At 35.4% G+C, this 13,755-nt stretch overlaps 1 protein-coding gene across 25 annotated transcripts in view; it reads left to right on the top strand.

Annotated features, from left to right (window-relative positions):
- Nucleotides 1-8,051, top strand: part of Slmap (sarcolemma associated protein) — a 155,377-nt gene extending 147,326 nt beyond the window's left edge. For 13 of the 25 annotated variants that reach the window (XM_040289812.2, XM_078038347.1, XM_005317240.5 and 10 more), the window contains 2 exons: nucleotides 2,614-2,748; nucleotides 6,165-8,051. In XM_040289812.2, coding sequence (XP_040145746.2) covers nucleotides 2,614-2,748; nucleotides 6,165-6,257 — 228 coding nt within the window. In that variant the 3' untranslated portion in view covers nucleotides 6,258-8,051. Of the gene's footprint in view, nucleotides 1-2,613; nucleotides 2,749-4,693; nucleotides 4,784-6,164 lie in introns of all 25 variants that reach the window. The other 12 variants (XM_040289813.2, XM_013361539.4, XM_040289809.2 and 9 more) reach the window with 1 other exon arrangement.
- Nucleotides 8,052-13,755: the final 5,704 nt, after the last annotated feature.

The following is a 13,755-nucleotide window of genomic DNA, read 5'->3' as shown; positions in this document are numbered from 1 at the left end:
CTTTTATTAATATACATCTTTTCCCTTTCAACATTTTCCCTTTATTCTCCTTTCTCTCAAAATCATACTTAATATTAATATGCATAGTATCATGATTATGTATCTTCACTGTAACAGGCCAAACTATTACAAGTTAAGCAAAGCCCAGATATGATTATTTTTATGAAGAAGAACCAAAGGTATTGGTGTAATATGTACTATGTCTCTTTAATCAAGACTGGGCTCATTTCTCACCTCAAAGTTAGAAAGCAAAACTGGGCACAATGATACACATCTGTAATCCTAGCAGCTTGGGAGACTGAGGCAGGAGGATCCAAAGTTTGAGGCCAGCCCATACAACTTGTTGAGACTTTATCGCAAAATAAGAGGAGATAGCTCAATGAAAGTGCACCTCTGGGTTCAATCCCACTATCACCACACCCCCCAAAAAAGTTTAAGAACAAGATGGAACAAAAAGTGATATCCAAGCAAGGTGTGAAACTACGGCTGCAGAAGGTGCTGTGTTCCATTAATTAAATTTTTATATACGGCAGTTTTCACATGAATGAATATCTTATAAGAAAATAGAAAAAAAATAAATTTTAAATTTCAGTATTCAGAGAAAATAATGATCTGTCACCTCTATATTTGATTTTAGAAAGCATCTGTATATTTTAATTTAATAGGAACATCTGTAATTTAAGAGTTCCTAAAACATTGAGCACGTGTCTACTCTGCAAAGATTCTTGAGTTTGTCAGGGCTGGGATGTGGCTTACTGGTATAGCATGTGCCTGACATGTGTGAGGCCCTGAGTTCAATCCCCAGCACTGTTTACAAAGAAAAAAAAGAGAGAGAGAGAGAGTTTGGCTTCACCATCCTGCTGTTTAAGCCAGTCCTCCCCACCCACTCCCCTGCTAGAGGTGAGCAGGAAGATCTTTCTGAGCTGCCTTCATGTGGTTCTGCTTCACAACTCCTGGAATGGAGAAATGATTAAATCTTTTGGTGTAAAGGGCAGTCTGGATGCAAGAATGGTGGAAAGGGAAAGTAAGGGAAAATTTTATTCAAGAAAGTACTTTTTACTTATACTTTATTAGTCACTGTTAAGAATCAGTTCATGGATCATTGAAAATTGATTACGTTCTAAGGTACAGAAACTGGTCTAGGTTCACTGACTTTGCCTTGGCAGCCTGCCTATAACCTTTCTGCTTTCAGGAAGAAGTCCACAGACCTTCACATCAACTGGAAAGAAAAACTGTCATAAAGCCTGTGAATTTTACTCCTGAGTTCATTCTCTGGCATACTATTCAGGCTTATTCTGGGAACATTGTAAAGTAAAAGGGAATTTCTTTATATATGAATATTTTAGTTGTAGATGGACACAATATCTTTATTTTTATTTATTTATTTTTATGTTGTGCTGTGTGAGGCAAGTACTCTATCACTGAGCCACAACCCCAGCCCAAAGGGAATTTCTTTCATGTCTTTCTTACATCTTTCTGGTAATATCCATGTTGACCCTGACACTTGTTCCCTCCCTTCTCTCTTAATTACACATTTTTATCCTTATTGAAAACAATGATGAGTTCTAGTCACTCTGAGGTATTTGAATTTTTCAGAAACACCATTCTAAAGGTGTCCTTTGTTGAGGAATTTTAGGACATAGGTAGAGAGGAACTAGAAACCCTTCAGCCTCATAAGCCATATTTCAGGAAGAGGAACCTTTCTGACACTCTATACCCATTGTGTATTTATTTTGTAGTCCTTGTCTTTCTGTCTTCCTTCTAAAACATTCAGAGATGACAAAGAGGGCAGTGGATACAGAGACAAAGGCATGCCCAACAGAATAGTCTTCTCTTTGGGAGCCCAGTTTGTATGTAAGATGCAATATCTAGAAGTGGAAACAGTTTAGAAGACCAGCTTTCTAGGGATATTTAAAGTAGGAGCAAACAACACTATATTACATTGTTCTCACCTGTTTTCTAGGGATAGTTTATCTGAAAGTCAGTCATATATAGCTATGTATTACATATTTTATATGGATATAAGTTTATATTATAAACGTTTGAACCATGTTCAAACTAGAAAGTGGCATTTTCTCTATAGAAAAATTTCTATCAGAAACAAAGATGGAAAAAACAATCACTTAGCCAGGACACTTTAATATCTGGATAAAGGGAGATCTGTTGGAAGTTTTTTTTTTTTTTTTTTAACTTCAAAACTAAAATTGCTTGGCTGACATTGCCTACTTACCAGAATGTAAACTCAGATTTCCTAACATTGCCATTTAACTAGGCAATGGATATTTTTTTCACCTGCTTTTCTTTTGCTCAGTTTGAAATTTCCCTTGGTGGAAAAAGTGACCTTTTGTATTAGAAACAGATGACAAAATAATGTCTTCTGTTTACTTTTTTTTTTTTTTTAACTATAGGGCCAGAAAATTCTTACATAGAATCAAGTCAATGTTAAGGACTTCTTACTTTGAGTGCAAATGATTTTCATCTTCCTTAAAACAAAAAGGCTTGACTTTGGTGTCGAAGGTGACTAAATGGGATCTGGTATATAAGCCTGACTAGAACCATTACTTCATACCCATTTTAAGTCAAGTCTGCACACTCTTTTTTCTTTGCCTTTAGTATGAAAAGACACAGACTGTACTCTCAGAACTGAAGTTGAAGTTTGAAATGACTGAGCAGGAAAAACAATCAATCACAGATGAGCTCAAACAATGTAAAGACAACCTGAAGCTGCTCCGAGAGAAAGGAAATAATGTAAGTCTTTGCCAACTTGGCTTAGCTTTAATTGAGAGGAAGGTGAGAGACTTGAAATTGATATTCATAGGACTTTATTGATGATTTGAGAAACTAATTGGCCTTGGGTATAGATGAAATATGCTCTTCATTATGACATTCTATGATGAATCATTGTGCTGTTGGATTTTTTAGTAAGAATTTATCCCTTTTCGCTTATGCCCTATAAGAGCTTGAAGACTGCCTGGAGGAAGAACCTTCTTTGCAATAAAACAATTTACCTAAGAACTTTCAGCTTTTCTCAGATGAGACTGAAGTTCTATCATCTGGTTCATATTTATTTCTTGCTGGAATGAAGCACTGTACCACATCAGGGACCCATTTAAGAAAAAGTACTACATATTGATCCTTAGCATTTGATTGTATTAAAAAGAGGAAATTTGAGATGGTTTTCATGTTATACTAATAATGTTCTCACTAAGGCACATTCCTTAAAAGCTCAGTGTATCTTTGGCATTCTGTAAGTATTAGGAAATATTCAGTGAAATTCTGTAGGGCTGAGAGAGAGAAAGTATATATATGGGAAAGAGAGAGAGAAAAGCAGACAGGCAGAGGTGGGAGAATGTTTTGATATGAATTGAGTTTGACAATATTTGTTTTTATTTCCTAGAAAGGTCTTTATAAAAATGTTATACTAAATAAATGTCATGTTGTACGTTTTGGTGATCATTGCCTTTGTGGGCCCTAATTGATGGATGTTCAGTGTGGTTGGTTGTGCTCTGACTTATTTCAAACTCTGTCATGGCTTGGACACTGTAGTGGACATGAGCCACATGCTTCCATGGAGGAAGGCACTTTGCTTAACTTACAGCACAAGTACAAGAGTGATGTTGCATGGCCATCTAGTTACACAGTTGTACACAGAATGCTCATGAGTTGTGTCCAGCTGTCCTTTGCTTAAACATATGTTAGATTTAAACAGTAAAGGATTGTTGCTTTGATAGAAGCCTTTTAGAAATTGATAAATTGGATGTGAAGGCTTTCTGCTAGCAAAAATGAATTGCATTTGTTTTTTCAAATGTAGATTATAGAATTATTCTAAAATCAGATCATAATGATTTAATTACTACTCTTTTTTTATATTCATATCCCTCTGATGATGAAATTTTAGTCCACTTCCTGCTAAATTAACCTATGAAGACATCTAACGTAATCAGAATGGATCTCCCTATATATTTAGAATCCTCAAAAGTAACCATGTTGTTACTATTTATGTTGTTAAAAAAAAAAATCCACCTTGGGGGTGAATTTCCCTTTTTTGTCATACTGAATTTATGGTTCTAAGTAATCTCTTTACATTTAAAATTTTAATTATATTCTAGTATGAAAACCCTGAGACTCAGTTGCCTTTCTGTTATATGCCAAGTGTTTTCTCATACATTGTGACACATCTTTTGCCTGATTCAAGAAGTACACATGATCACGGGGCATTTATTTTTAAGCTTGAAAGTAGTATTAGCTCATTAACTAGAGTTAGGGTTGGGAAAAAAGCAAAAGGTCTTTGATAGAGTGATAAAATAAACATTAGCTTTTGCAAAAGGAGTGCATTATCGAGTAATAGGTTTCAGATACAGAACAAAATTAATATACTGTCAAACAGAGCATCATTTGGTGAAGTGTTGTCAGTGCTCTGACTTGTTAATGTGCTAGGTTTCATTTGAGTGTTAGGGACACCCACAATGATCATTGTCTCCAGATGTTCTTTTTAAAGTGGTAGTTTGCCAACATACACACCACAGTCCATCATTCTGGATTGTGTTAGATGTCTTTAAAATGTTTGAATCAGTGCAAAACCTTCTATTACCTCAGTCTTCCTTTCCTTCCTCCCACCCTCCTGGGGTCTAAATCATCTTATCTGATTTTTTTCATAGCATAAAATGATTTTAATATCCCTTCCCTTCTTTAGCCTTCCATATTACAACCCGTCCCAGCCGTATTCATCGGCCTATTCCTGGCTTTCCTGTTTTGGTGTTTCGGTCCATTGTGGTAGAGAAAGGTACAAGCAATACTGTTGAGTCCTTGTCTGTTTGTCCCCGTCACCTATTTGTGCCATATTTGTAATATAGTGCATGGCAAAACCACACTGATATTTTGTTACCTGAAGCAAACCCTTCATTTAGTATGCCATGTATTTGTATCATACCAATGAATGAACAATCAACTAATCACATAACATTTTGTCTTGTTTCCTTTGTAGTAATGCTAACCATGAGTTAATTCCAACCTAACCAGTTGTTAATATGCTTCCTTTAACTAAGTCTTTATCTTTAGCAAACTGGAGTAAACAGTGAATTTCTACATTAGTACCCCTTCCCAATTATGTGTTTAATCAGATTTGAATGAGAAATGAAGAGTTTGCATCTTTGAAGTCTTCAGCCAGCTTTCCTCCCCCTTCTTCTTTCTCCTTTACCTTTCATAGCATAGCATTTCTCTGTTTCAACCCTTTGCCTGTTTGCACTTTAGCTATGAAGATGAAAGAGAATGAAATTGGCATAATGAACTATTGGCTCACAATCTCAAACCCAAATACAATTTACCTGTAGGGATCTGAGCCCTATCCCATATTTTTTTCTGAGTCCTGATCTGCAAATCAGAATATTTCTTTGAAAACCAACTTCTTCAAACAAGACTCTTAGAATAATAAAGGTACCAATCAAAGCAAGTTTCATTATAAAGCCTTCTAAAAGTTAACAAGAAATAGCCCATTCATACTTGCCTCTAACTGGCATGCATATTAGTAGAACATATGACATGGATCACATGACTTTAATGACTTTATTACATTGGACAAGGTCTTTATCAGAAGTATCAGATAGGCAGTGTCCATAATGGCACTTCCCCATCTTGAACCTATGTGATTTTTGTCTTCGTTGGTTTTAAGTTAGAGGATCAAAGCCTAGACCATTTTTTTCTATCACCTAAGTCACCAGGCACTGTATAACTATCCTAACAGCTGAGCCTTGTTTTCATAAAAGAATAAATATTTTAGGAAGAAATATACTACAGGCATTGGTTATATGTACATCAGTTATATTGGAATCTGTGGGTACCAGAGTAAATAAAGCAGGCCAACACCAAAGGATTTTTAGAAGTCACTACTATATGTCAACTGTAACAAAGTTGAGAACTGCCCAGGACTTCTCTGGGAAGTATTAGGCCTCCAAATAATGACCCTGCTATTACATAGCTCTCCTTATACTTGCACTCCTTCTCTCCTTTTTTCTTTTCCTTTCTTTTTATACTTTATTCTTAAAATGCAAAGATAAAATTTTTCCAGTATTCTGTTAAGTATTCAGGACTCTGTGGAACCAAGGGGTTAATAGGAATGAAAAGAGAGGGGAGAATGTGATATTGACTCTTGGTTTCTTTCCACACAGAAACCCTGGCCCTGGATGCCCATGTTGGCTGCCCTGGTTGCGGTGACAGCCATCGTGCTGTATGTGCCAGGTCTGGCCAGAGCTTCTCCATGAGAGCGTTTCTTGAGTCCGTACACCGTCCTCCCTCTAGAAGCTGGCATCACACTCATGCTGGGGACAAACAGAACCATTTTCTTCTTTTTTACCTCTTAAAACAGCAGAAGTGCAAGAATACAACTGTAGGGTCATTGCTTTAAATTATATAAAATGTATCTGTCTATAGAGAGAATATAAAATTGTGAGTTTATTCTACTGTAAGCAATAATTTGCTTGCAATTTTTCATGTAATTTTTAAAAAGTATGTTGAGATTCTGAATATTATGGTGGCCTAATGTAGGCTTCTTGGTACACCAAATTATTTATACCATTAAATTTATGGGTATTTTACTCTGAATTCTGATGGCCAGATAATTCATTTTTCTGATTCGATAACTACCCAAACCAAACAACCTATACATACATGGGAAGAGAGGCCCTGTGTACTCAGTGCCTATCAGTTTGAAATATATGCACATATATATATATTTTTTACATATTTACGCCATTTTTACTTGTTATAAAACCACTGAGCTATTGGGAACAAGACTTAGAGACAACTCTTTGTGTGGGTTTTTTGTTTTGTTTTGTTTTGTTTTTAAGGGAAAAGAAACATTTGGAAAATATTCCGTTTTAGTGATCATTTGGGGAGTATGTGCACGCTTGTTCTGCCTTAATGTGACTTGAAGATGTGGAGGACATCAACTTTGAAAAGCTTTCCATGAGAGTGTGTATTTTCTTGAGCAACCTGAAGTATTTCTGGGAGCAAAACATAGTAATTACACAATTTCAGTGCAGTCAACCAAACTGTTGAGTCAATTGGAATGTAATTTTATTAAACCTCATATATTTAAAGAGATATTTTCTTTACAAGCCAAGTTACTTTCTCATATACAACATTTTAGGAAGCATGATTTTTTTTTTCTATCATCTGTTCCTCCAAGCATGTTTCATTGAAGAAAGAATTATATCTCTTTAGATAAGCTTTTATTGACTTAATTTGGTTATGATGTTTCAGAGCTAATTCATGTTCAAGGTGAGCTGTAACTTAACAACAGGTTTCCTGGTTGGGTATGCAAGTGGTTATTTTCTTTTTATTGTTATTAATTGGAACTTTCTGTTAATTAGAAGCACTATTCCCAAGATTGATAGTATTCCATGCACAGTGAAGCATCTTCACTGCTTGATTTTATAAATTTAAAACACAGAAGTCAAATTTTAGCTATGGTTTTGTGCAGCACCATAGTTATGTCAATAAAGTTTATTTAGGTCATAGAATATCCTAAAGTATCACTAGTTAAAATTTTCAGTCAGTAAAGACTGGGAGGGAATATCAGTGAATTGGCTTGAAGGTTCTGTGGGAATTCACAGGTCTAGCCAAATATTGAAATAGGAGTTTAGGATATAATTTGCCTTGTGATGTTTGGCAGTTATTGTTTATACTTAAAGGATATATTTTAAGCTATTTGAGATTGCTGTTGGGAGGATCACTAGATTTATGGAGGAATTAGTCACAAACGACTTATAGAAAATACTGTCATATAGTTCATTTTCATCATTTTCTGTTGCAGGAAGCCACTTCACCACAGAATGCTAATATGCCAGTGGTACCCAGTACCTCTTGTATATAGGTTATTGCAAATATTGTTCTGAAATGCTTAACTTCAGAATTACATTTTTTAAAGTAAATAATTGTTTGAAATCTATTTTGTAAAGATATAAAGTACAATAGAATTTCTGGAGTACAGATTAAACTATTTGCACTAACACACGTGATGTGCATGATTTAATAAAATAACTTTACTCTCCCTATGCATGTTTGAGTTGGACATCATTGAAATTTTTAGTGCTGATTCTACTATTCAGTTGTTAATAATCTTTGCTTGAAATGACTCTTTAGGCAAACATACCTTTGGTGTTATACGGGGTTTAAAAGAAAACACAGACCTGTTTCCTCCAATTTTTATTAGCCTTTCATTTAACTTACTGTTTTAATTTTTTTCACTTTTAGTATGGTTATTGTTTAAATGTGACTCACTTGCCAGACAAGTCTCATTGACTATAATAAGTTCTAGTGTCAATATTTACTTTATTCAAATTGAATAAATGGGTTTTTGTAGTTACTTCCAGTTTTTTTCCTCAACAATATAAATGAGCCTATTCATAAGCAATACCTTCAGTTTTGTTCAGTCTACTTCTAGGTTAAATAAAGAGTAGGATTATTCCCCCATAGTGATAGTCATTAAGAAATTTTAAGGGCTGAGATTGTGGCTCAGCGGTAGAATGCTCACCTCTTACGTGTGAGGCCCTGGGTTCTATCCTCAGCACCACATAAAAATAAATAAGTGAAATAGAGGTATTGTGTCCAGCTACAATTAAAAAATAAATGTTTTTTATTTAAAAAAAAAGAAATTTTAAGCATAGCAGTTAAGAATCAAACCACCACTTTATAATGATACAGTTAAGAATTATTCAAAGGTGGTATACGAGGGTCAGAAAATGAAAAGAATATGGTGTTTAAAGCTAAACGGAGGTTAGGCATCATGGCGCACACCTGCCATCCAAGCAGCTCAGGAGGCTATGACAGAAGAGTCTTGAATTCAAAGCCAGCCTCAACAACAGTGAGGCTCTAAGCAACTCAGTAAGACTCTGTCTCTAAATAAAATACAAAATAGGGCTGGGAATGTGGCTCAGTGGTCAAGTGCCCCTGAGTTCAATCCCCAGTATAATAATAATAAATATATAATAATAAATATATAAATAAAGCTAAACATATTGACATCTTGACTCTGCCTTTTATTGGCTTTGTTACCTTGGGCAAATCACTTATCTCCTCTGAGTCTCCATTTCCTGATCTATAAAATGGGGAGAATAATAATTATATTTGTGGTGGTGGTGTGAAAATTAAAAAGATAATATATATGAAGTACCATTCAAGTGATAAATAAGTGTTTATGAGAACATGATACTGAAAAATTATTGCAAATATTAAAGTTTTAGGTTAATCAGTACATCTATTTAAATGAATTGATTGACTCACCTATTCAAAATTTTTATGCATGTGAGTGATATATGATTGTAACATTGTAAATCGCAAGAAGGCATTATCACCTGACTTAGTTCTTCCCCTTCATTGTTGTTTCTTTGGGAAATAATATACTTAGTTTGGTAATGAACCAATCGCCAATTACAGTTTGGAATTCCTACTATAATATTATTCAGACATTTTGAGTCACATTGCTGTATAGTCAGAGGCTTTCAGATAAAAAATAATGATGCATAATTTGATCTTTCGTTTTAATCTCTAGACTTAAACCCCAATAACTTTTGGTTTCTTCCATTGAGTATATATCTACTATCAAAAGGATGGGAATCTGCAACCAAAGAGAAAAGTAAAATAAACATTTAAGTAAAATTATTGGTGTAGAATAGCATGGGTTGTATAAAGGAAAAAATGTAGACATAGCAGTACAAGAATGAAATCCCAGTTGCTCCAGAGGCTATGGCAGCCTCAGCAATTTAGCAAGGCCCTAAGCAAACTGGTGAAACCCTGTCTTAAAAAATAAAAAGGGCAATGGTAAAAGAACTCCTGGGTTCAATCCCCAATATCCCCCCACACACACACACAAAAAAAAAAAAATGCAGCTTTAGTGCCAGGTGTGGTGGATATGCTTATAATCCCATTAACTCAGTGGGCTGGGGATATGGCCCAAGTAGTCGCGCACTCGCCTGGCGTGCATGAGGCACTGGGTTCGATCCTCAGCACCACATAAAAATAAAATACTGTGTTCACCTAAAGCTAAAAAATAAATATTTAAAAAATAATAATAATCCCATTAACTCAGGAGGCTAAAGCAGAAGGATCACAAATTCAAGGCCAGTCTTTACAAAAATAAGCAAGATCCTAAAAATTAAAAGGACTGGGAACGTAGTTAGTAGAGTGCTTGCCTAATTTGTACAAAGCCCTGAATTTAATCTCTAATATAAAAAAGAAGAAAAAGAAAAGAAAATGCAATCTTGCTCCAAAATAAATTCACTACTGCTGGGCACAGTGGCACACACCTATAATCCCAGGAACTCAGGAGGATCACAAGTCTAAGGCCAGCCTAGGAACTCAGTTAAAAAAAAAAAAAAAAAAAAAGCAGGAGGTCGTGGGGGAGCTAATTCATACTGTTTTAAGTAAAATAAACATTATTGGTGTAGAATAGCATGGGTTGTATAAAGGAAAAAAATGTAGACATACAGGAAATGTTGGAACACTTGGAAAAATTTATATCCAGAAAATAGTAGTGGTTGTCTTTACATGATTGTCTGTTATTACCCTTCCCATTAATGATTTCAAAATTATTTTTAGTATTAAATATATGTTGCTTTTGTGAATTTTTAAAGAAAACTTTGGTTTCGCTTTAAATTACAAACAAAAAGACTCAAAGTTGATTTTTATAGTTAAATGAATAACTTGTACATGTCTAAAGGAGCTAATGTTCATTTGTATTTGAATTCTAGTTGTCATTTAATAGTTTTATAATTTTAAACATGCTTTATGCATGTACATAGAATTATAATGCTCAAGGACCCTTAGCAATCCAGTCTCACCTTTTTGCTCATCAGGGAGACGATCCAGAGAGTTTTTTACTTGGAATCATAATAATAGTTTATTTATGAAGATGAAAACCAAGATATTCATTTCTTTTTTCTGCTACTCTGCATGTGTCTCCAGGTTTCAAGGGCTTTATAATCATTCACTTAACAAATAATTATTGAATATCTGATACAAGAGACACTGTTCCAGATCCTGGCCCTGCTCAGTCCCTGTCTTCATAGGGCTTTTAGTGTAGAAGGGCAATACAGGCAAGGAAGCTGACACAATACAATGCAACAGAAGAGACAGGAGGCCTGGAACCATAGGGGAGAGGTGCATTTCCCCTTATTTTCAACCACACTGTCATCCAAGCCCAGGAAATCCTGCTGCAAGCCAAAGGTGAGTTGGACTTCTAGATAGTCTGGAGAGCGGAGCTCATTTCTCTGAAGTCCTGTTTTTGTGAAGTACTTGATTTTGAAAACCATTAAGATCTGAAATTAGTTTTCTTAGAAAAGGCATCGTGAGGGGCGGGGGTTGTGGCTCAGCGGTAGAGCGCTCACCTGGCATGCGCAAGGCCCTGGGTTCAATCCTCAACACCACATAAAAATAAATAAACAAAATAAAGGTATTGTGTACAACTAAAAAATAAATATTTTTTTAAAAAAAGGCATTGTGATTGGGAAGTATTTTTAAGGTTTTGGGAGTGACTCAGCAGTAAAATGCTCACCTGGCATACGATGTGAGCCATTGGTTCGATCCTCAGCACCACATAAAAATAAAATAAATGTTTTGTGTCCACCTACAACTAAAAAATAAGTGTTTAAAAAGAAAAGAATTCTCTCTCTAAAAAAGAAAGAAAGAAAAGAAAAGGCATTGTGATTGGGAAGTATTTTTAAGGTTTTGGGAGTACTGTCCTAGAATTTTGCCATGTTAAATTGTTTGAACTGTACTTTGCAAGTAACAGGCAACTAGTAAAGGATTTTTTTTTTTTTTTTTTTTTTTTTTTTAGCAGAGGAAAAATGTTTAGCCAGACTTTCTTTCTGCCAGGCACAGTGTGCACACCTGTAATCCCAGCAACTCAGGAAGCTGATGCAGGGCAAGAGGATCATAAGTTCAAGGCCAGCCTAGGCAACTTAGCAAGACCCTGTCTCAAAATAAAAAATGATTGGGCATATAGCTCAGTCATAAAATGCCCCTGGGTTCAGTCCCTAGTACTGCAAAAAGCAAAAAGAAATGAGTCTCTTATTGATGGCATTGGGGCATAATTGGATGGATCCAATAATAAATCCCTTGCAGATGGAGGCATTTATTCATCAATCATCTCTTATTGCTTGTATTTAGTGCCACTCATTCATTAGATTATGCAGTGACATAGTTCCTCCTAAAGATTTAGCATGTTTCAGTCCAAATCTATGATTTTTTACTCTATCATGCAAGGACACTGAGATAAAGCCCGTAAATCTTTAAAAAAAAAAAAAAAGACAGGAATATTGAGAATAAATAGACAAAAGGGACCAGGAAAGAGAGTAGAGAAGCTTTTGTTCATTATACTTCTGCTCTGCGCAGTTGCTGTTCACCTCATCATCGAATTTTCTCCTCTTGAGCTAGCCAGTGTGTATCTAGATAGTCAGACCTCATTTAGCAGAAATTCATATTTCTATTCTGTGAAATTACATCCTTTAGTTTTTTATCCTAAATTTTTGTGATTAGTTGTTCCATCTTTCATTCCACACAAAATTTGAAGCAGTCATGCCACTTGAACAGCATTCATTTTCATCTTAAACAGGGTCATTTCTAAATGTTCAACATCTCTACCAATTAGAGAAATGCAAATTAAAACTACTCTTAAGATTTCATCTCATGCCAGCCACAATGGCAGCTATTAAGAGTATATAAGTGTTGGTGAGGATGTAGGGAAAAAGGCACACTCCTACGTTGCTGGTGGGACTGCAAATTGGTGCAGCCAATATGGAAAGCAGTATGGAGGTTCCTTGGAAAACTGGGAATGGAACCACAATTTGACCCAGCTTTCCCACTCCTCAGTTTATACCTAAAGGACTTAAAAACAGCATACTACAGGGACACAGCCACATCAATGTTTATAGCAGCACAATTCACAATAGCTAAATTGTGGAACCAACCTAGATGCCCTTCAGTAGATGAATGGATAAAGAAAATGTGGAATATATACACAGTGGAATAATACTCAGCATTAAAAGATAATAAAATCATGGCATTTGCAGGTAAATGAATGGAGTTGGAGAATATTATGCTAAGTGTAGTAAGCCAATCCCCAAAAAACCAAATGCTAAATGTTTTCTCTGATATGAGGATGCTGATCTATAATGGGGATGGGGGATGGAGCATGGGAGGAATGGACGAACTTTAGATAGGGCAAAGGGGGAGAGGGGAAGGCAGGGGGTATAGGGTTAGGAAAGACAGTGGAATGAGATGGACATTGTTATCATAATTACATGTATGAAGACACGAATGGTGTGACTCTACTTTGTGTACAACCAGAGACATGAAAAATTGTCCTCTATTTGTATAATATGAAATGCATTCTGCTGTCATATATAACAAATTAAAATAAATAAATAAAAACCAGGATCCTTTCCCACTAGGCTGAGAGAATCTTTCCTAATGGCAGATTCTATCAGCAGACAAGAGCTCCCAGAGCACTGAAAACCTCTACCATTTTCTCTTATTTAATCCCAGATTCCCACCATAAATTACATCTCTATTCATAGAATCTTCACATAGTTATATCATTTTGATCTGGTTTTGTTTTGTTTTGTTTTGTTTTTTTGTACCAGGGATTGAACCCAGGGTGCTTAACCACATCCCCAACTCTTTTTTGTATTTTATTTAGAGATGGTATCACTGAGTAGATGAGGCTGGCTTTGAACTCACAATCTTCCTGCCTCAACCTCC

The sequence above is a fragment of the Ictidomys tridecemlineatus genome, chromosome 2 (genome assembly GCF_052094955.1).
Source record: "Ictidomys tridecemlineatus isolate mIctTri1 chromosome 2, mIctTri1.hap1, whole genome shotgun sequence".
In the NCBI taxonomy this organism is placed as follows: Eukaryota; Metazoa; Chordata; class Mammalia; order Rodentia; family Sciuridae; genus Ictidomys; species Ictidomys tridecemlineatus.
Note: the sequence above shows the minus strand (reverse complement) of the source record. Positions and strands in the feature narration are given on the sequence as shown.